At 44.6% G+C, this 19,910-nt stretch overlaps 5 protein-coding genes across 5 annotated transcripts; 2 read left to right on the forward strand and 3 right to left on the reverse strand.

The window, feature by feature from the left end:
- Window positions 1-3,169: 3,169 nt before the first annotated feature.
- Window positions 3,170-6,282, reverse strand: LOC125765861 (transport and Golgi organization protein 6). Its single transcript, XM_049431349.1, has 3 exons — window positions 5,945-6,282; window positions 3,555-5,878; window positions 3,170-3,481 (listed from the first exon to the last, which is right to left on the reverse strand). Exons 1-3 carry the CDS (start codon window positions 6,006-6,008, stop codon window positions 3,191-3,193), a joined length of 2,679 nt encoding a protein of 892 aa, XP_049287306.1. The 5' UTR covers window positions 6,009-6,282; the 3' UTR covers window positions 3,170-3,190.
- A 52-nt stretch (window positions 6,283-6,334) lies between these two features.
- LOC125765865 (NEDD8) lies at window positions 6,335-7,041 on the reverse strand. Its single transcript, XM_049431353.1, has 3 exons — window positions 6,916-7,041; window positions 6,656-6,786; window positions 6,335-6,569 (listed from the first exon to the last, which is right to left on the reverse strand). The coding sequence occupies exons 1-3, from the start codon at window positions 6,931-6,933 to the stop codon at window positions 6,482-6,484; spliced, it is 237 nt and encodes a 78-aa protein (XP_049287310.1). The 5' UTR covers window positions 6,934-7,041; the 3' UTR covers window positions 6,335-6,481.
- A 46-nt stretch (window positions 7,042-7,087) lies between these two features.
- LOC125765863 (KRR1 small subunit processome component homolog) lies at window positions 7,088-8,335 on the forward strand. Its single transcript, XM_049431351.1, has one exon. It carries the CDS (start codon window positions 7,197-7,199, stop codon window positions 8,241-8,243), a length of 1,047 nt encoding a protein of 348 aa, XP_049287308.1. The 5' UTR covers window positions 7,088-7,196; the 3' UTR covers window positions 8,244-8,335.
- Window positions 8,252-10,954, reverse strand: LOC125765862 (TBC1 domain family member 15). The gene is made up of 3 exons (XM_049431350.1): window positions 10,544-10,954; window positions 9,467-10,387; window positions 8,252-9,407 (listed from the first exon to the last, which is right to left on the reverse strand). Exons 1-3 carry the CDS (start codon window positions 10,625-10,627, stop codon window positions 8,370-8,372), a joined length of 2,043 nt encoding a protein of 680 aa, XP_049287307.1. The 5' UTR covers window positions 10,628-10,954; the 3' UTR covers window positions 8,252-8,369.
- A 452-nt stretch (window positions 10,955-11,406) lies between these two features.
- LOC125765864 (uncharacterized) lies at window positions 11,407-12,651 on the forward strand. Its single transcript, XM_049431352.1, has 2 exons — window positions 11,407-12,184; window positions 12,444-12,651. The coding sequence occupies exons 1-2, from the start codon at window positions 11,680-11,682 to the stop codon at window positions 12,611-12,613; spliced, it is 675 nt and encodes a 224-aa protein (XP_049287309.1). The 5' UTR covers window positions 11,407-11,679; the 3' UTR covers window positions 12,614-12,651.
- The last annotated feature ends 7,259 nt before the right edge of the window (window positions 12,652-19,910 follow it).

Here is a 19,910-nt window from a genome sequence, read left to right on the forward strand (position 1 = left end):
GGATTGATCGCAAACTTTCGCCCGTAGGTTAATGGAAATGAGACTATACAAAATTCACGAAACCACCAACGGAACATGGTTGCGCCACGTGGCCCACTGCCGTGCACCGTGTTTCTTTCCAAAGTTTCCTTCCCCCCCCCCCCCCCCCCCCCCATCCCGGTTGCTCGACATGCCGCAGAAACTTTTCCATCCCGGTACGAGAAAAATATATATAATTTTCTCATTAAACTTACAGTTTTTACGACTTTTATCGTAACTCAAGCGTTAGCCCCCTTTGCAAGTTCCTCTGCAAACGGGTTGGGTCGTTTGCCGTACGATGACGCTAACGAGTGTGCCTATTAAAAATGGGGTAGGAGAAGAAAGGTGTAGCAGCAAATGGGCCCGAATGTGTGCGAAAAGGCTTCACAGTGGTGACGCGGAGACGCAAAACTTATGAACGAAAGTTGGCAAAACTTTGCCTCAAAGCGCCCCCCCATACGCCATTTTTGTGATCGCGACTACCACAGATTGGTGCTTCCGTGTGCTTCAGTTTTAAAACTGTTTTTCTTTTTTTTTTGCCATGTGGTTGTGTAGTTTTGTGCGTCTCACGTGTCCTCACGGTGGCGTGCTGTTGTTGGCATGATAAGAAATGTTTTTGTTTGTGTTCTATGCTCGCGATGAAAAACCAGGTCTGATGATCTTCTTCCACATTTCTTATCAAATTTATTTTATCAGTCACAGAATTTTGTGTCTGATGAAAAATTTGTGGTGGCCAATTTTGTGTAACCAATGGCGAGAATAATGAATTGTCTAGTGTAGGACAAATCAGATTTATAAACTTTTAAATCCAGGAATTTTTCATTGATGATTCATATTAATGACTCTTTCCAAAACATTGATCAAGCTCAGTCAAGCTTCAATTCTTATCTTAGTATATTAATAAAATATCATTTTCCACAAAAAAAAACGCGAAACTACAAACAATTGATCTTCTATCTTCAGAGGACTGTAAAAATCCTCTTACTAATGTAAACACTAAAATCACGAAACAGACGTTCCCACCACGTTGTACGGATTTTCTTTTTTGTGCTCTTGTGTATACTTTGTTACCACTCGTTGCCGTTGCTTGCGGTCACTGTGGTCTGCGGAGTCGCATTTATCTTCATTTGCTTCTATTTAAAATCAAATAAAACCATAAATCCGATGCTTTCCCGGAACCTCAGGAGTCAAAACCACCACCTGAGAGAGAGAGAGAGGGAAAGAGAAAAAGGGAAAAATTGAGAAAAAAACCGAGAGAAACTCCGAACGGTGTCGACTTGGAACGTATTTTATTCACCAGTCAAACTCGATTCAACGGAGTATCCGGGGTGACCATCCGTTGGCTGTACGAAGCTAACAAAAAAAAGGTATCTTGTTTCCCGTATTGAGAACATCATCGCGCCAACAGAAGGACGCCCTTGGAAAGGATAATTTTTTCCCGCTTTGGCGTTTCCTTTTATTTTTTTTTAGTTGCTGTTGACCATCACCTTCTGGAGCGAATCTTTCCCACCGAGGGTTTTCCGTACGATTGGTAGGTGGATTTGCAGAAGGTTGCTTATGGTTTGTTGTGGTTCTTTTGGTTGGTGGTCATGGTTGGAAAAATGAAGAGAACAAAAGCAAAGCCCAGAGCACGACCGCAACAACATGTTGCAAAAAAAGAAAGCAAAAAAAATACATGAACAACAAGTTCCACAACCTCCACTATGTACGCGGCAAGGGACGAAAGAATACTTTTCCACACCTTGAATAAAGGGCCTCTCGTATGTGTATGTTTCTTTTGCCGGTTTTTTCCCTGAACAAGGACACTTTTTTGTAGCGAATTTTTTATTTTGCCCAAAGCGAACGTCTGCGCCGTAAGGTGGACAGACAGTACGGGTGGTTTACATCTGTGTTTTTTATGTTAAAAATTGTAACGCACTTTGCCGGCAGTCCTGTTGCTACCCCAACGTAGGTTGAGCTGAATGTAAAGGACACATACTTTAACTACGTACGTTAAACCGCGAAATATGCATGACCATTTCTAATTCAGTTAATGTTGTACCATTTTAGCCGGTATTTGAGCAAATGAGTGAATGTCCAACGCACTGCTTTACGGCCACGAGATCAACCGAGAAAGAGGTGTGTCCAGAAGAGATTGGTTAATTTGTCTCCAGTTTCAGGGTGTGGAATGTTTCACAATCGTGAAACATATAACGCATGCTGTCCGTTATAAATTACACCTAAACGTTCCCCAGGGGCGTCTAAGGTACACGCGGGAAATGAATCATCTGCAATGATTTAACCCTGCGGAATCATACGAACACGAGCCAAGCAAGCGAGGCAGCTCTGCGACACGTTTGCGTTTGGGGATTGGTGGTGGAAATTGGTTAAAAAAGAGTTATATCGGTCTATTATAATTTTTAATCGTTGTTTATTAAATGGGTATGGTATTTTTACTACCATTTAACGCATGATTAATACCACAACCGTATGTTATATTTTACTTTTTTATCTACCTCATGAATTGCTATATTTATATTCATTTTAAAATTAACTCAACTTGCAGTAAATGAAGCCTTTAGCGCATGCGATTAAGATTTTTTTTAGATGATTTTGACGCATGCGACGGAGATTTGAACGAATGGAAAGAGATGATCACTTTTTTCGCACACTCCTGATCACTTTCTTTATTGAAAATGATAGACAATAATGATTTTAGCAATCAATGGCCAAAAAAAGAGAAGAAAATTTTGTTGCTGAGCACACTCAAATCAGCTGTCCGGCACTACACTGACCACATCCGTTGTCGTCTGATTTAGCAATAACGGACAGGAATAGGACATTCTTCATTCGCCTTGGCAGAGTGACCATCAACTGAAGACGGTATAAAGAGGATTATCTTCTTTTTTCCTTACAAAAAAATGAGCAGGATCGTCTTAAGCAAAGGTAGGCAAGCAAGGGCAACGAAGATCGCTTTAATTTTATTCTGGTTTCAACTGCCATCAACATAATTATTCGAGAGGGTCAAGAGAATACGAGAACATCACGACGAATTGAGAAGGGGACGAGAATTCTCATGCTAGAAAAAAAATGTTGGTGTGAGATTCGTTACGTGAATACTTTTTCGGAAGTTCTAGAGTAATAATGATTTACGAAACATATTTTACATAAAAAAATGTATATATATAAGCGCTCAAATAACTCTTCCAAACATGCGTCTTTCCATCTCATCTGGGTTTATCTGAAGAAAATCTTTCGTTTTTGTCTTTAAATGATCCAATGCTACGGCCGCCTGGAGCTTGGTAACGTCATCATTGTCGGTTGTGATAACATGTTTCAAAAATCGATAAATCAACAATAAATACTCCTGAAAATCCATCAAATTATCGATTCCTTCCAGTAGTTGTGAAAGCACCAGTATTGCAGCTCTTCTAGCAGGAAGGTAACGATCCGTATCTACGATCGATTGTATGCATGTGAAAAGCTACGAGAAGAAAACAAATGGACATGAAACATAAGTAGTTCCTTTTAAGCAAATGTTAAAGTTAAATGCTTACCTCGTAGAAAAAATGATGCACTTGGTAGGAAAGAATACGACAAATGTTGCCAACATTCGACAGGCTCGAGGTACGGAACTCGTCCACAGCATTTCGCGTGCTGGTGAGAAAACAGTTCAGCAGTGTATCGCGATACCGTACCGCCAAAGGACCTAACGTTTCGACTGTTTTTACAGTTGCTTCGCCTATTTTAAGACGGTAATCTGTATCATTTTCATCGTTAAGATACTCCTTTACAAGCGAGTCGATAACTTCCGCCTCTAGGACATCGCAAAGCGCCACAAGCAAGCGTACTGAGTTAAGGAAAGCGTAACTTTCCTCATCGCGCAGGTTCACCAGTGCCAGTATAAGGATTTTATGCCGCTGGACATACGTTTCAGGATCGCGTTCTTTCAGTAACTTTAGCAGCAAGGTCGTACCGTACACCTTACAGTAAGGTTGCTGATCTGAGCAAAGGTTTAACGCATTTTGGCAGGCCGACTCCGATAGTTCACCATGCTCGCTAGTTGATGTTTCGTTACAAAGCAGATCGATTTGGACGGCCATTGGCTCACTACAGTTCGTTGATTTACGATAACGACGAAGAAGCTTCAAAATGCCTTCTACCTCTTGTCGATTACGAATACGTTGAAGAAATTCTTGAAAGACGGACAGTACTATCTCCAGGAGGTCGGTACTGCTGCCACCAGTGTCTGACGCGTTAGAATTATCGATGATTTTCGTGAGCGAAACATTTAATATGTTCAAAACTTCCCCTGGATTGTCGTACAATTGCGAATGGAAGTGTTTGTGGTTGATAAGCTCCATCAGCGATTGAATGAGAACGTATTTTTGGTGGAACCGTTTGCACAGCAAACCGTCACGCTCAACGGAATCTAACAGCTGATCAGGTGTCTCAACGGAGTTGTCTGCCCATACACCGGTCATAAGTTGGTTTAGCAATATAAGAAACACATCGTACAGTAGTAGATTCCGGTTAGATGACTTCAGCACATCAATCAGTATTGGCAGAAGATTATCGCCCTCAGGATCAGCGCCGTTCGCAGGACCAATTTGTAAAGCGTAGTTGTTGTCATTCGCGACGTGTTTTAAAACAATTCTTGGATGAAGCAAATATTTACCAACCTCATCCTCTGGGTGATTAAGCAAGAGAGACATTACTATTTGTTCCAATTCCGATTTAGATCGATTCGACAAACAAAATATGATCATGCTGTGCAGATACGTTCGTTCGTCGAATGTGGATGGAAGCATAGAGATCAGCTTTAACAAAAGATGTAAATATGGTACAAGCAAAGCCGATGGCAAGGCTGTGAACGTAGATCCCGTGAACGCCAGACTGCATTCGTGCAAATTGCTCAGCAATGTTATTCGCTCATGAACCACGAATCCCGTCACAAGCTCTTTCGGGGCGGCGAGCTCTTGAAAGTTACCAAAAAAATATTCCTCAATGCGTACGTGCAGTTCGCGATATGGGGCCGGCAGTTGGCAGAAACGTTTCAAACATTCTATACACGTTGCTGCATATGTTGACGCTTCTTCCGTGCCTGTTTGAGCGGCCCAGTGATAGAACTCGAAACAATCCGTCAGCACTTGCCGGTAGAATTTCTTCGTATGTCCTTTGCTGCTTACGATTTTCGCAACTACCTCGCTTTTTTGCCACGAAGGAATGTTTTCGTTTGTTTCGCCCACTGAAAGTAAGGTTTTGCATAGCGCAGAGAATCCTCCCGGTTCTCCTGTGAGGTATAACAAATCTATATGTAACACTTTAGCAAGTTCTACCGGCAGGCCGGCGGAGCCTTTTATCACCAGCAGGCTGCGAAAGATGAGATCCTTGGGAAAGGCAAACTGTTTCCATTTTTCCATTAAACTTGCCTTGGAAAGGCTGTAGCAACCGGCGATGAAATCGATAACTGTATCCGCTAGTCGTGGATGTACAGCAAGCATTTTCTTTTTAAACAACCGTTGAAAATGTTCAATGCAGAACGCAAGTCTTCGAACTCGTTCATTTTCTTCTACAACAACCATCAGTTGGCTTTCGCAGTTAGATAATCCTCGTAGTTCGCGTGGCAAATAAAGATGAAGGGTGAATTGTCGTACGAGATCGATCGTCGTAAGAAAGTGAGCTTGGTCGTGCAAATTTATCACCTCTTCGCTTTCCACCGATTCATTCTGCTTTTCCACGAGCCCCTTGTCGGCAAATTCTGTCAACAGAGTACAGTATTGGACGCTGATTTTCCACAGGCTGTCGGAGCAGTTTGTTTCTACCAACGGGAAGCATTTCAAAGCTTGCAAACAATCTTCGAGCTTGGCAAGCGTGATATCTTAAAAAGGAAATTAAAAAAAAGTATCAAAATCATGTTTGCTTTACAAAAAAACTAAATTCTTACCCTTTGGCTTCAAATTTGCTACGGAAACGATCGCCTCACGTAATGCCTCCACATTAATTTCCATCTTACCATACACTAACTTGGTTATTGGTTGTAGATGTTCCTCCGGGGCTTCGGTCTATTAATCACTCAAAGAAGCTGTACTATACAACCTATTTGTACGAAAAAATACTTGATTCCATAAGTACCGATAGGAAAAGCGGGTTGTATCGGTTGCAGAATCTGAAACAATAATAAACATGTTTATATTATTCATCTCGCCACCATCTGTCATCCGCGTAGAAAGAGAGAACAGCATGTAGTCAGAACGTGATGCAATGTAAGTTTTCGACGTTTTCCTTCACTGGTATTTTGCAAAATCATCAAAACCGCAATTTTGTTTGCTCCGGAAAAAACATACTTTTTTTTAATTGATTATGTGTTGCCTTTATTCAGTGACACATTTCCAAACCAATAGCATTATATGAAACAATGGGACATTAGACACATAACTCGAATCCGCGGATTACGGAAACGGCAAACTTCCATCTTCCGCCTTCACAGATATCCTCCCCTTAATGCCAGGACCAGATGTAGGACAGACCCTCCTTGAACCTTATAGTCCTGGGCAGTTTTATCATCGTTCCTAAAATGTACACTCAATGGTGAGTAAGGTATCACGAACGTAGCAAACGTTGTATCGGATGTATAGCGCGGATGCGAAATATTTACATCTGTTTGCCGGAAAAGATCAACCGCTGCTGCTGTGGAGGGATACCTTCTTTCTCTTCCACCCTTTCTTTGATCCGGTCCACTTTGTCCGTGGGTTCGATGTCAATTTCGATTTCTTTGCCGGTCAGGGTCTTTTCGAGGGCAGCCAACAGTTTCCGGGTGTCGTAAGTTTGCAATCGAGAAAAGATGAACGAAAAAAAGAAACCTCCCCCATTTCAGTATGTGCACTAGCCGGAGAAATGTGTTGCAATCCGTATTACCTTCACTTTGATCAACATTATCGCGGGTATTTAAAGAGATTTCGGTCTTACTAAAAGTTTAGCCTCCAAACAAGCCTGCAAACAATCTGTTCCGTATGCTCGATTGTATTTGTTTCAGCTAGCTGTCAAAAGTGCTCGAAAATATAATCGAATGTACTCGAAGTTAGCAGTGCGCCATTCAACAACAAACGAAACGTCAGAATATCCACGAATTTTGTTGCACGTTTTGTGGTGCGTCGCGTGTTTTCGGAACTATTTTGTGAATTAAAGTGATAAAAACTATGAGCGATTCCGAATCCGATGGCGGTGAGGTTGAAAAAAGCATTGAGCATTTCAACGGACCAATTGAAAATGCGTGGAAGTTGAAAATTCCCGATTTCAAACCCGAAGACAATCCCAATGGTCTATCGGAGGAGAGTTCATTTTCATGTCTGTTTCCAAAGTATCGCGAAAAGTACATTAAGGAATGTTGGCCCCTGGTCGTTAAGGCTCTCGCGACACACCACATCAAGGCTGAACTGGATCTAATCGTTGGTAACATGACCGTTCGGACAACGCGCAAAACGTGGGACCCATTCATCATCATCAAATCGCGCGATCTCGTTAAACTGCTGTCCCGATCCGTACCATTCGAACAGGCGGTAAAAGTGCTAGAAGATGAGATTAGCTGCGATATCATTAAAATCAAAAACCTCGTGCGCAACAAGGAAAAGTTTGTTAAGCGTCGCAGTCGACTCATCGGACCGAATGGCTGCACGCTGAAATCGTTGGAATTGCTTACCAATTGTTACGTGCTGGTGCAAGGTGCCACTGTTTCAGCGATCGGTCCCTACAAGGGCTTGCAGTGCGTCCGGAAGGTGGTGGAAGAAACGATGAAAAATATTCACCCGATTTACAACATCAAAGCCCTAATGATAAAGCGCGAGCTGATGAAGGACGAAAATCTACAGGAGGAAAATTGGGAACGTTTTCTGCCCCGCTTCCAAGCAAAGAACACTTCCAAACGAAGCAAACCGAAGGTTATTAAGAAAAAGAAGGAATTCACACCCTTCCCGCCACCGCTGCAGGAAAGCAAGATCGACAAACAATTGGCTTCCGGCGAATATTTCCTCACTGACGAGCAGAAACGGTCCAAGAAACGGCAAGAACAAGTGGCCAAGGAGAAACGCAATGCGGTTGTGCAGAAAGAACGTCGCGAACAGGACTTTGTCGCCCCGGAAGAAACGAGCAAACGATCGAACGGTGCCAATGCGCCCGACAAACTCGACGTAAAATCATTGAAAAGCAAAATTGCAAAGGCCAACAAAAGAGCTGGCAAGACAAAATGAGAGCACGGTTTAGAAAGTAACAAAAAGTGAATAAACAAGTTTACTGTACATTCTTCATGGCTACAAATATATGGTGTTGTCGTTTCGTTTCCCATCGTTCCCACCAAACCCGTTAGTATACGCTTCCTAAAAAAACATGTAACTCAACGAAAGATCGCACGCCTCGTCAAGTTTTCGTTGCAGTATTTCTTTCTCCTCCGGCGATCGTTCGTTCACGATCGACATGCAGCTATCGTCGTCATCCTCGTCCTCATCAGTATTGCCCGTCGTTCCCCCATCGCTAGCCGTCAGCTGTTCGCCAATGATTTTGCGCAGCTCGTGGTGCGATTCTTTAGGCAATGCTTCCAGGGTTTGTTTCACCTGCAGATAGATGCTTTCGGCTTGTTCGAGCACGGCCGCCAAATTCAAATTGCCCGACAGTTCGTTCACATGCTTCAGGATCTCGGTAAAGCTAAACTGCCCATCGATAAACACATCCATCTCCTGGTCCAGGATGGCAACGCACACAAACAGATGAAAGTTTGAGCAGGGTAGCCCCGTCCAGAGCACTTCCCAAAGCTGCATAATGTCCGCGTTGGAAAACTCACGCTTAAACCAAACCAAGAGCCAACGGAAACAGAAGTACATGTTTTCCGACTGGTTTTCGCGCATATAATTGAACAAACGTTCGTTCACGAACGACAGCAGCACGCGCAAATGTTCGAGCTGCTGCTTCATGCCCTTCTGATCGATATCGAAGTTGGCAAACACTTTGTGCATGAAGCCTACGAAGCACCAGAAGCTTTCCGCTTCGTTCTGCACCAGGCTGAGGATCGGTGCGAGCAGATCGCTCATCCCTTGCACGTACCCTAGATCAAAGTTGTACATGACGTACGTCATCAGGATGTCCTGTAGCTTTGCCAGGTTCGGGTTATCATCGCCCGCGAAAAATTCGTACGTTCGATCCGTGCGTTTAACGTCTTTTTCGATCTGGCATTTACGTTCCCGGTAGCCAGTAAAGTTGTGTTCCTGCGTTGCCGTCATCGTTAGCCACTGGAACTTCATTTGAAAGTATTCCTGCGTTTTGTGAGCCCTTCGCTCATCTCGCTGCTGGTTCGTGTGCTCCCAGACGTCCAGTCCGAGAAGATATTTCCAAACTTCGGCCCGTATGTCTTGTTTGATTCCCTGCAATGAACAAGCGATCGTTGAAAAATTGTTTTACGATTAGACTATATTTTACCTACCCCACGAAAGATTATCTCCTTAATGCGCTCTGGATCGGAAATGGCCCCGTTCGGACACTTCACATCCTCCCACGTTCCAGCGTCCAACGGAAGTCCACGATGTACCGAGGGTCTGGGGACAAGCTTTTTAGATTCTGAGGTATTCGTTTCACCATTAACAGCAACCGGTTCCGCTGGTGGGTCTTCCGTTGAATCATTTTCTGGGTCGACGCTTGCATTCAAACTGCTCAGTCGCAGCTCGCTGGGAATTGTGCTTTGAGAAGTTGGTCGATGAATTGGAAGGATTTGGTGCACATTGGCCCACTTCGACAGTATATCCATGTACGGTCGCGGCCGCGGACGGGCTCGTATGTCAGCAATATTCAGCTCGGAAAATGATTTTTGCAGCTTATCCTGGTCCGGATCGTCGATGCATCGGTAGAAGTTTTTGCGTTGCGTACTTTTGCGCACGCAACGAAACCGTTCTAGCAGCTGCAGCAGCACGCTGGTCGACGTTTGCCGAAACAGATAAACACTGTGCACCGTGTGGTCGTGGTTGTAAAATCGCAACTCGTCCTTAAACGATTCCAGACCCTTTAGATCGCGCAGAAACACACGGATGGACAGTTTAACTTTTGTTGTGGGAGCTGCTGAGGGCTCTTCACTGGTTGCGCGTACATTTGCTGTAACTGGTAGGCTTGCGACCGCAGTAGGCTGCAACGGTTGCTGTGGAGACGGTTGACGTGAAATCGCATCCACCAACGACCAACCACTTTCGAGACTCTCGGAGTCGGTGATGTCGCAAGTTTCGGGCTTCCACTCGAAGACGTGCAGATTCGTTTTATTACACTGGCCAAACGTCAGAATGCCTTCCGCATTCAGTGCCGAGATGTAGGATGCATGGGCCTTCTTCAGCAACACACCGTTTTGGATGAATTTTTCCTGTTCATCAGCGAACCGTGTAGCAACGAACCGAAAGTCAACAACACCAAACGTTTGAGTCATTTGTACCAGAAAGTGAAAATTACCGTCACTTTCGAAGGACATCTATGCGATGACCCCCGGAATGGGTCTGACGACCTCCGTCTGCTTACTTACCTCTATTCCGCTCTCGTTATCCATAGCTTCGTTGTCCTTTTGCAAACGGGAGGGAGACGTACAATGTGGTTCGTTGTCTGCCATTGTTGATGACGAAACTTGCTTGCAGGTCTTTTTTTATCACTGCTGTAGTTACTCACTACGTATTAGCTCCACAATCGGAGTATTACGAGTATCGCTTCGAAACTGCATCAGAAATTAGAAATGTTTTCCACAATCTTTGCACGATTTGCAATGCATAGTTTCGAGTTTATTTCACACGTTTAAACATTTATGCAGACAAACGCGTCTGTCTGCAAACGAAACGCAAAACGCTGACTCGTTTTACTAATGCGCAACAATAAAAAACAATAGGCTTATTTTCTTTTTCCCTTTTCCAACTGTCACAACATAGTCCGAAAAACATATGATAATCTCTATCGAAACAAGGCTGGATCATAAGTGTAGTTCGCGTTTGACGTAACACGATATGTTGACAGTTTTGTGAACCACGAAACAAGATTATTATCGGAAAAGCGTGGAAAATTGTGTTAAAACGATTATCGACATCAAAACAGAAGCAATTTTGTACCCAGTGCTGTAATCTTATCGATTATCAACGATATGATGCTAAGGGGCCAGTTCTGTTGAATGAAATTTGTTTCGTATGTACGTTTTGTTTTCTATTTCCTTGTTTATTATTAGTCTGTGCACAACTTCTATTTAAGCATCGAAAATTAGTAGTAGATCAAATTTGTCGTATTATCGTACCTATTGAAATATAATTTTAGCTATTCGATCAACACAATGAAAACGAAATTAAATTGAAATTCAAGCAATGAAATATTTCAAGCCCTTCTTTTGTTTGTTGGACTCCATGTCAACCGCTAGGCACCGTGTTGTCAGCGATGTAAACAAATTGTTATTCAATTCTTGCGTTCGGTGTATGTACACAAACGAAATTTAAGAAAATGTGTTAATTTTAAATTCTTACGTTGACGAAGCTTTGAGCAAGTAATGTCTGCGAATAAAACGTGTGTTCTGCTAAATTTTAAACGTTCAGCACCTTTAAACATATGACGATCAGATAGTTCCATAGTGAAAAACATCAAAAAAAAAATTCCAATCACTGCACCCAAGCACGGTTTAATAACATCATGAAACGAGTAGCTGAGCTAGAATGCAAAAGTGTGACCATTGGCAAGTCGCGTGAAAAGTTGTTACGTTCGCGCAACAAACGGAAATGCAAACGAAAGAAGAATTCCCGAACGATAAAGCGCTTGTGTACATTGAAAGAACAAGGAAATCATTATAGTTCAGAACGAAATGAAAGGGACAACGTTCATCAAACGCAACCGTACATGGGAATTCACCCGACAGGTACTGAACCGTCCACGGAGATACGTTTGAAGCATGCTCAAAACGTATGGATTAGAACTTATCAACGAATTGTAAAATGGCACGGTAAACATCAAACGAACTATTGGAAGCATTGTGCCCAACAGTTGAAGGCAGAAAATGATCGCCTAAAGCGTGTAATGTTTGCGACACGACCCTTAACTACTAGTAACGATGTTGAGGAGAGTGAATCGGAAGACGATCTTCACTACAGAGACGATCCGTTCGGTGATACAGACGACGAAAGTTCGGAGGAATTAGATGGTAAGCATTAGGTAGGGAGAAATCGGAAGAAAGGAACTAAATTGTTAAAGCGATGAGAGCACCAAAATTAGGTATTTTGAGTAAAAGTATTGCATAATGTTTCACGATTACTGCTGTCCGTTTGTAAACTGTTTTAAATACGAAATACTAGCATACGATCGCACGGAAGCAGTGAAGTGAATGGACATTTCGTTCACCAAAAAAAAACGAATGTTGTGTGCATATACAACCTATCCTTTCTCAATGATTTATTTTACAGCAATCGAAGGATCTCGTGAACAACTTCAACGTGCGCAAAAACGACGAACCTCTCGGCGGGACGAACGGGAAGAACGGGACGAGCTTGACGAGGAGTTTCTCGCGTTCATGGAAGTATCTGCCCGCCACCGACTCGAACATCGACGACTGAAAAATGAAAGTGTTCATTAATTAGATTTATGAATAAATTAATGCCGATTAAAGCACCATTTTTTGTTGTTCGAAACGTTCGCTTGCCGCAACGTTCGCTTGCTGCTCCCACGATGACCCGAACCTGCTCCTGCGTTGTCCTGCTACCTTTCGGTACGTACGTACGCGGGCCGCACGTTACGTAACCTGGCCGCGAAACCGATCTCGAAATCGGTGATGGTGATCCGGATCTGAGGATCATTAAAATCAGATCACTTGCCACCGTTAAGCCGATGGACATGTATCACCTTCTCCCCTCGGCTGTGCTTACTTTGTGCTGGCGATTAAGTGCGGTGCGCATATTTGGGCTGCCCCAATGTTTTCGACACCTTCGAAAATGACGGCTGCGTTACGCAGACCGAGCGATCGTCGGCCGATAATGCCAACGGAATGGTTTCACTTTTCGCCCAAGCATACCCGGGCATCCCACGGGACGGGAGACGGATTTGCTGACGGATGGGTGATTTTACACAACCGAGCGATCGGCCCGAAAAGGATTTTGGATGTGAATTGATTGTTTCTGCCCGGCGGCGTAAAGAGCGTGTATGCCGTGCATAGGATTGGTTGATTGAAAATTAAGTTTAACATTTTGCGTTTGCTACGAGGTGAAGTTACGCACCGACGGACAGTCGTTTAATCTGTTTAAATACTGCGTAGAGCTACTAGCCACATGAACTACGAACAAGTGTAGTCGATGAGTTGCTGCTAAAACCTAGTGCGTCTTACAAGACACACATTCCATTTCGTTTAATCTTGCTTCCACCATCCATTCCCGTGAGGGCGAGTTCCAGTTTGACCGGGGTGCTGTTGATAGCGCGGGTTGCCCGGGTTCCAGTTCTATACACCGCGCCCTTCGCCCATTATCGCCATAACTTCGTTCTCCGTTTTCGACAAACATTCTTTCCGGTTTCATCTCGCGCAAACACTTCGCAACACACTTTGGCGTCAATTTTTGGTCCGCAGATTGAGGCGGGTCAATTGCACGGGGCCGATTGGTAAAGGGTTCGGTAGGAATCTGCCACAACAACCACAACAACAAAAAAAGGAAATACGAACACGACAAATACTCGTACCCGTGATGGAAGGGTGAACCGATCCGGTGGTGGTGGAAGCGCTGAATCGGCGTGGAATATTTGGAGTGGTGACGATCTGAAGTGTTAAATTGGTTGGTTTTTTTTTATGTTTTAATTTTTCGATAATTTCCACACAGTGTTGGATATGTTTTTTTGTTGCTGTACTCGTTTGAAATTCGATTGAAGTTTTTCCTCTTGTGTTATATTGTTTTAAATAATCTCAATGCAAGAGTTTATCCATTCATTTGGTAAAGATGAGAAAAAGGATACATTTTCTATGATTCCGTTTGGTGATATATTTTCTTTCGCAAGTAAAATATCTATTTCGTTCCCCAAAAAAATCATCCCCCTTTTTTCTACTAATTTTAATAGCTATTGGATCAATTCCATTGTTTTATTCACCTTTTTTTTTGGTTACGGAAGGATGTGTCAACAAAATGTATCCCTGTTTCGCCGGGGGGGGGGGGGGGGGGGGGGGGGGTTAAATATAACATCCCGAACGCATTCCATTCTGATGCTGGTTTCTAGGGTTGGGAGAGACAGACGAGTGTTTTGTGTTCTCGATTTCGATGCACCCTATTTATGGTGGTGCAAACCAACAAAAGGGGATACGCAAACCCGGCAAGGGCCCTCAAGCGATCCCAAAAATCTAACAGCAATTCATTGCACTGCAGTTTGGGGACGATCGATTCGCTGTGGACAACGTGAACGCCGTGTGTTTTTTGGGATGAGGCGGAGGGGAATGGTGCCGTTTCGTTCGTTCTTCCAACCTTTACAAACCACGAAGGATCTCTGTGTGGCAGGATTGTTCTTGCAATCGCTCCGCACCGTTGTATTGATATTGCTGATGTTATTAATTTCCTTATTATTATACACAGTGTTTTCCATCACTATCCTTTTCCAGTGCAATGCGGCACATCCACACATCACCGTACCACCATTGACCGTGAGGTGAGGTCCGTTGATCCAGAGAAGGAGATCGCTGCCAATGTGTATGTGTGTTTGTGTGGTTGCATTTTTAGCTGCGCAGCCGTAGCCGATCGTACGTTCGCTGCGCCCGTTCGATCCGTCCAGCAAAACAGTCAAGAGTGTGGTGCACGCTCGTCGAGCTCCCAAACACACTCCCAATCGAAAAACCATCGAACCGCGAACTGGTCGCCCCAGCAGCCGACATTCAGGCCGACATTTCTCGTTATGTTCCGAATGGTATAAATTTTTGTTATCACATTAATATGTCGAATTCAATAACATACAGAATTACTTTTTCATCTTCTTGCCACACAAAATATCGGTCCGCTGCACCGCTGTTTTTGGGGGCCGGGGGGGGAACCCGGTGGAAGGAAGCGAGTTCTCGCTCGTCGCCAATCCGGTGTCCGGAGGAAAACGCGTGGCGTGGATGAATGGTAAGGGTGGAAACCGGGTTCGTCGCTTGTCGATTGGTTGTTTGCTTCTCGCTGCGCCTCTGCGCCTCGGTTGCGTCTGTTGCGCCCCGTACCGGCGAAGGCCATGCGGCCATGGTGCGGCCGTTTTATACACGGTCGTAGGTCCACGGGCACCCGTCTCCCCGTGCACAATGCGATCCGAGAGTTAGCATTACAGGCGCGGATTGCATTTGATCGACATTGTGTGTGCATCGGCCGTGCGCACACCTTTCAGCACAAAACCACCCCTCCCCCCCCGCGTGAGCATCGTCTGCACACCTTCGCTTCCACATATATTTTTTTTTTGCGCATAATCTGTTCGATGGATTCTTTTTCCTTTCCATTTGCGAGTGGATTGAGTTTCCGTACGAGGTTTGTCTTTCTTTGGAACTGCTGTGCTGGGCGGTGAGGAGGTTTGCCTGTTGCTTTGCTTTCTTTGACTTTGCTCCCACATTGTATTATGCTCGACGCTTTCGTTCTTCATTATGTTTTCGTATCACTTTCCGTCACCAACCGGCCACGTCAGGTTCGTTCCCCCGAACTATGTATGTGCATTTTGCAGTCCGTGCGTCGATCGATTTGTTGCACATTACAGTTCTGCTGACAATTTTGCAGTTCTCAGTACGAGAGTCGGTTTTTTGGGAATGTATTCAAATTACTAGTCCTTAATTGACGGACCCGAAAACGGACTCGGTGTCGGTTAGGCTGTCCCTAAAATTGCACTGTAACCTAAGCAACAACCGCCAGCCCAGTCTGCCTGTTTCAGCGCAAAACATTCCTTTGCGCGTCACATCCAAGACTTGACCCTTTTGCTTCCATCGGCAGAAGACGAACCCCGCGATCGATGATAGCGAAACGCGCTAAGGGATGGAAAGAGGCTGGAAGTGGGAAGCAAAATGATTAAGAAATGGTATCAGTCAGTCATCGGCAAACGGGCAACTTTACCCCGTTCGCGTCGGTTCTACGCTTCTTCAGTTCAGCTCTGTTTCTTTTTGCTTCGTTTCCTTTCCCCAAACGCCGAATGAGAGTGAGTCGTGATTTTCCTTCCCATCGTATAATAAATGTAGAAACGGGTGAGCCCATGCCCGGGCTCTCAAGTCCGTTGGGTGGTTGGGTTTGCATTTGCGCGATCGGTCGAGAATATGCGCGCGACTGCCCATTCCGGAATGGGATGGTACCGGGATGGACCTATCTACCACTTTACAAAAGAGTCGACCAGACGCGAGCGTCATGGTCGGGAAAACACCTTTCCCGAGGACGGGGCGAGCGAGCGTCGTTCTGTGAAGAATTAAACGCGCTAGGTCGCGTTGAAAAGACGTGCAGCTATAGATGGATGGATGGATGGATGGATGGATGGATGGACGGCAATGAATTGTAGCTTTGGAACTTCGGGGGTTTGCCCGGGTTGTCTGTCCTGCGCTTCTCGGGCAGGAAGCCTCCACCAGTTCTTCGCACTTTGTAATACGTCCGCAGGGACGTATCGCGATCCGGAGCGCAGCGTAGATTCAACCTCAAATCGATCGGCCTAGTGCGCACGGATAGGATAGATCGATGAACCTACACAACTTCCATCGAGGTTTTCCTTCAATCGGATTTTTTTTCGGTTGACAGGGACATAAAGGGAGGGCGGATGGGGTTGGGAAACAGGGAGGAAAGATTTTAGAACACAAGTGTGAAATTTGTTTGTGGGTACGGTTTATTGGATAGGTTTCGTTTCGTCCCGGTAGCCCGGTATCCAGCCACAATACGAAGCGATTCAAGCGTGTGCGAAGCGACGAACCCCTTCGATCTATGAAGCCGTCGATCAGTCTGTATCCGCCGTATAGCCGTCGTGTCGTTCGACGTATCCCATCGATCGTGTAGCGGCATCGTAGCGACAGTTCGAAATGGGTGGGTGAGTTGGGGGGAGGGGGGGGGGGGGGAGGAGTTGGCGGCCAGCAATAAAAGATAATACTTAACCATAATGCTGCCATTTTCGTTCGTTCGTCGTTACGTTGCGTGCTTGCATTTCGTCGATCATCTCTTTCGCACCTTCTAGCTGATGTGGGGACTTTCTTTTGCGTACGGCTTCCTGGCACTATCACGCACTTTTGAGCTAAGTCACACTGTGTCTTTCTCCCGATCTACGTCTATGTTCTTTTGGGAAGATTTTTCAATTTTACCAATGTTGATCGCGAACGCTAATCCGAGTCGGGTCGGTTTTGTTGACGATGGTATGATCGCGATCGATATTTTGCGTATCTCGCACAAAAACTTCGCACATGCACGCATTTTGAGGGGAAAAAAGTCTTCATCTCAACACACGAAATCGGGAGCAAAATTAGTCCTAGAAATTCACCGCGCAGGAAAAATGGGGAAGAACGAGGGAAACACCACCCAAAACGTCGCGTCGCAATTTGCCACAAGCGCACGAATCGTCCAACAGCAAACAACAACAACCAAACGCTTCACGGTTTTTTGGGGCCCCCTGTTAAAGCTGAAGGCATTCCAGCAGGAACTCACGACCGCAATCGGACAGTTTTATGGCGCTATTCACACGCTTTCGTTATCCGCAGTCCCGAGTCATCCGAGGCGTTTCGACGGGATATTAATCATCGCATCGGCCGTGGGTCTGTGCGAGCGACCAAAACGTGGGGAGGGAGACCAACTGACAGTCAGCCGTACCCCATCGGTGGAAATGGGCCCGATCAAGGGTCAAAAGCAGATGATATGTGCGGTTTAGAAAGATGGGAAGCGGAAAATCTGTAGCGTTGCTACATTTATGGGAACGATTGGGGCGTTGTCCATTTCCTCTAGTTGTCACTAAATTCCTCAAGCCCAAACCGTTTTTTTTTTATTTTTTTTTCTCTAAATATGAAACACAAAATATGCGAAGAAAAACAAAAGAAACAAAAACTCAATTCTCAAACCGTTTCAATTGCTAAAAGGGGGAAGAGTGGTGAGTGAGATGTTTCGACAGCATTCGTTTGACAACGGTTCGCGATCGTTTCTGGCGGGAATTCAAAACTAAAATCAATTTCTAGCCGCCGGGTGTAACGACGGTGACTAGAAGCGATTGGAACCAGTTTGCACCACACACACACACACACGCACCACCAACTGAAATGGCAATGGGAGTGGCCGGTTTACATGCAGCAGACGATGGTTTTCATCTCCGGAGGGAAATTCTGTTCAACACGCAAAACATCCGAACGACCAAAAACAAAAAAGACCGCCAAACCGATCCAACCAACGAACGGGAGCGTATCAATCAAAATTGTGTGACTGGAGGAGCTTTTTAAAATCAAATATCGAACTGCAATTGCAGTTTTGTGATCATTTAAAGTATGATGGTTCGACGATGGAAGCTTTTCCACGATTCGTTCAAATTTGGTGGATGTTTGTCGTTTAGGCGCATTATTTATTGGACATGATAAGTGTTGTGCTTTGTTCTCCTTAAGCCTCAAATTCTTTTTCCGCTACGAGAATGTGTTAGCTTATCGTGATGTTTCTTTGTTTTTTTTTCTTGCCTTTCCTTTTTTCTTCATATCCATTTGGCAAAAAAACTCATCTCGGGGCTCTTCCTGTTATAAATTCGATGAAAAAATGTGTCAAAAGTTAGCTACCATTCGGTCGCATGTTTATTTTGTTTGCGTCTTGCCCACTGGCCGGAAATGGGCAGTGTGATCTGCAAGTGGAGGCAGCAAGAAGAACACCAAAAAAAAAAAACACAGCTAAGAACCACCCTTGAGGGCAAAATGATAATCTTGATTGAGTTTCACACAAAACCATAATTTGGCAAACGAAACGAGACGCGACACGGCAAGCTCAAATCACGGCCCGTTCGCTCCTAATGAGCACCACCACCACGACATTCCGACTCCAAAATGATAATGATAGCCACGCTAGAATGATCCTGGATCGCTTCTTGTGTTTTTTTTTCGAACTGAAATTACACGTGTAATGGTGCGGTTTTTTTTGGCATCGGAACAGAATCGAGTACGAGTCGAGTCGGTGAGTGGTTTAATAGTGGCATCAGCGAAAGAGTATGATGACATTTCGTGTCCGAGATTTGGGGCTTTCGAGTTTAGTGCGGCTCCGGCGGGTTGATTTATTTAATTACAATCACCTTGAACAAGGCAGTGTCCTGCTTGTGGGAGTTCTCGATGGACCATTCTCCTATCATTACACCTGACTCATTCGGCCGTTCTGCACGGCCGGGACGGTGTCCTCCAAAACAAGACTTCCAACTTTTTTTTTTGGTTATTTGCCGAACAGACCGGGCGTGGCACGCAACTGCAATTTGGAGTTTTTGATGGTGATATTTTGCGGCCAGAAGGAAAGCCTTCGCCGGAGACGTCTCTGCGTTTGTTTGTCCAGGAAAAAAAACATTATAATTTAGTTTTCGCTACTAGCGTTTGTTTGGTGCTTTGAGAACCTACCAATAGAACGCTACCAATATGCTGTAATTCCTACTACTTGCAGTCTCAGCACTGACCGATTCGAGGAATTCAAGGTTTTTTCACCAGATTCACTAGTGATCACCAGATTCTACTCCAGAGCGATCAGGTACATCTACATTGTGTCTTCCGGATATGGCTGGCATTTATAATATCGTCTCACTTCTGGAGAAAGGAAACAGAACCCGGACTCTGAACCTAAACATCAGACATGATGGCAAAATGCAGCTGAAGCTAAGGAGGTCGGAATTGCAATGAAGAGTTATCGATTTTTTAAGATCAATTAAAGGAAAATCATTTTGACTCTCCATAACCTCACTTTTATCCCTTAAACTTTTTGAAAGCT

The sequence above is a fragment of the Anopheles funestus genome, chromosome 2RL (genome assembly GCF_943734845.2).
Source record: "Anopheles funestus chromosome 2RL, idAnoFuneDA-416_04, whole genome shotgun sequence".
NCBI classification, from domain to species: Eukaryota; Metazoa; Arthropoda; class Insecta; order Diptera; family Culicidae; genus Anopheles; species Anopheles funestus.

Bases quoted from the DNA above. Each gene is read 5' to 3' on its own strand.
- LOC125765864 (XM_049431352.1), top strand. From the start codon at position 11,680: ATGAAACGAGTAGCTGAGCTAGAATGCAAAAGTGTGACCATTGGCAAG. The intron at 12,185-12,443 runs GTAAGCATTAGG...TTTATTTTACAG, and splicing joins AAGTTCGGAGGAATTAGATG to CAATCGAAGGATCTCGTGAA.
- LOC125765865 (XM_049431353.1), bottom strand. The intron at 6,570-6,655 runs GTAAATATTTCG...TGTACATTTTAG, and splicing joins ATCTTTTCCGGCAAACAGAT to GAACGATGATAAAACTGCCC.
- LOC125765862 (XM_049431350.1), bottom strand. From the start codon at position 10,627: ATGGCAGACAACGAACCACATTGTACGTCTCCCTCCCGTTTGCAAAAG. The intron at 10,388-10,543 runs GTAAGTAAGCAG...GCTGATGAACAG, and splicing joins ATAACGAGAGCGGAATAGAG to GAAAAATTCATCCAAAACGG. The intron at 9,408-9,466 runs GTAGGTAAAATA...TGTTCATTGCAG, and splicing joins AGGAGATAATCTTTCGTGGG to GGAATCAAACAAGACATACG.
- LOC125765861 (XM_049431349.1), bottom strand. From the start codon at position 6,008: ATGGAAATTAATGTGGAGGCATTACGTGAGGCGATCGTTTCCGTAGCA. The intron at 5,879-5,944 runs GTAAGAATTTAG...TTCCTTTTTAAG, and splicing joins AGCAAATTTGAAGCCAAAGG to ATATCACGCTTGCCAAGCTC. The intron at 3,482-3,554 runs GTAAGCATTTAA...TTCTTCTCGTAG, and splicing joins TGCATCATTTTTTCTACGAG to CTTTTCACATGCATACAATC.
- LOC125765863 (XM_049431351.1), top strand. From the start codon at position 7,197: ATGAGCGATTCCGAATCCGATGGCGGTGAGGTTGAAAAAAGCATTGAG.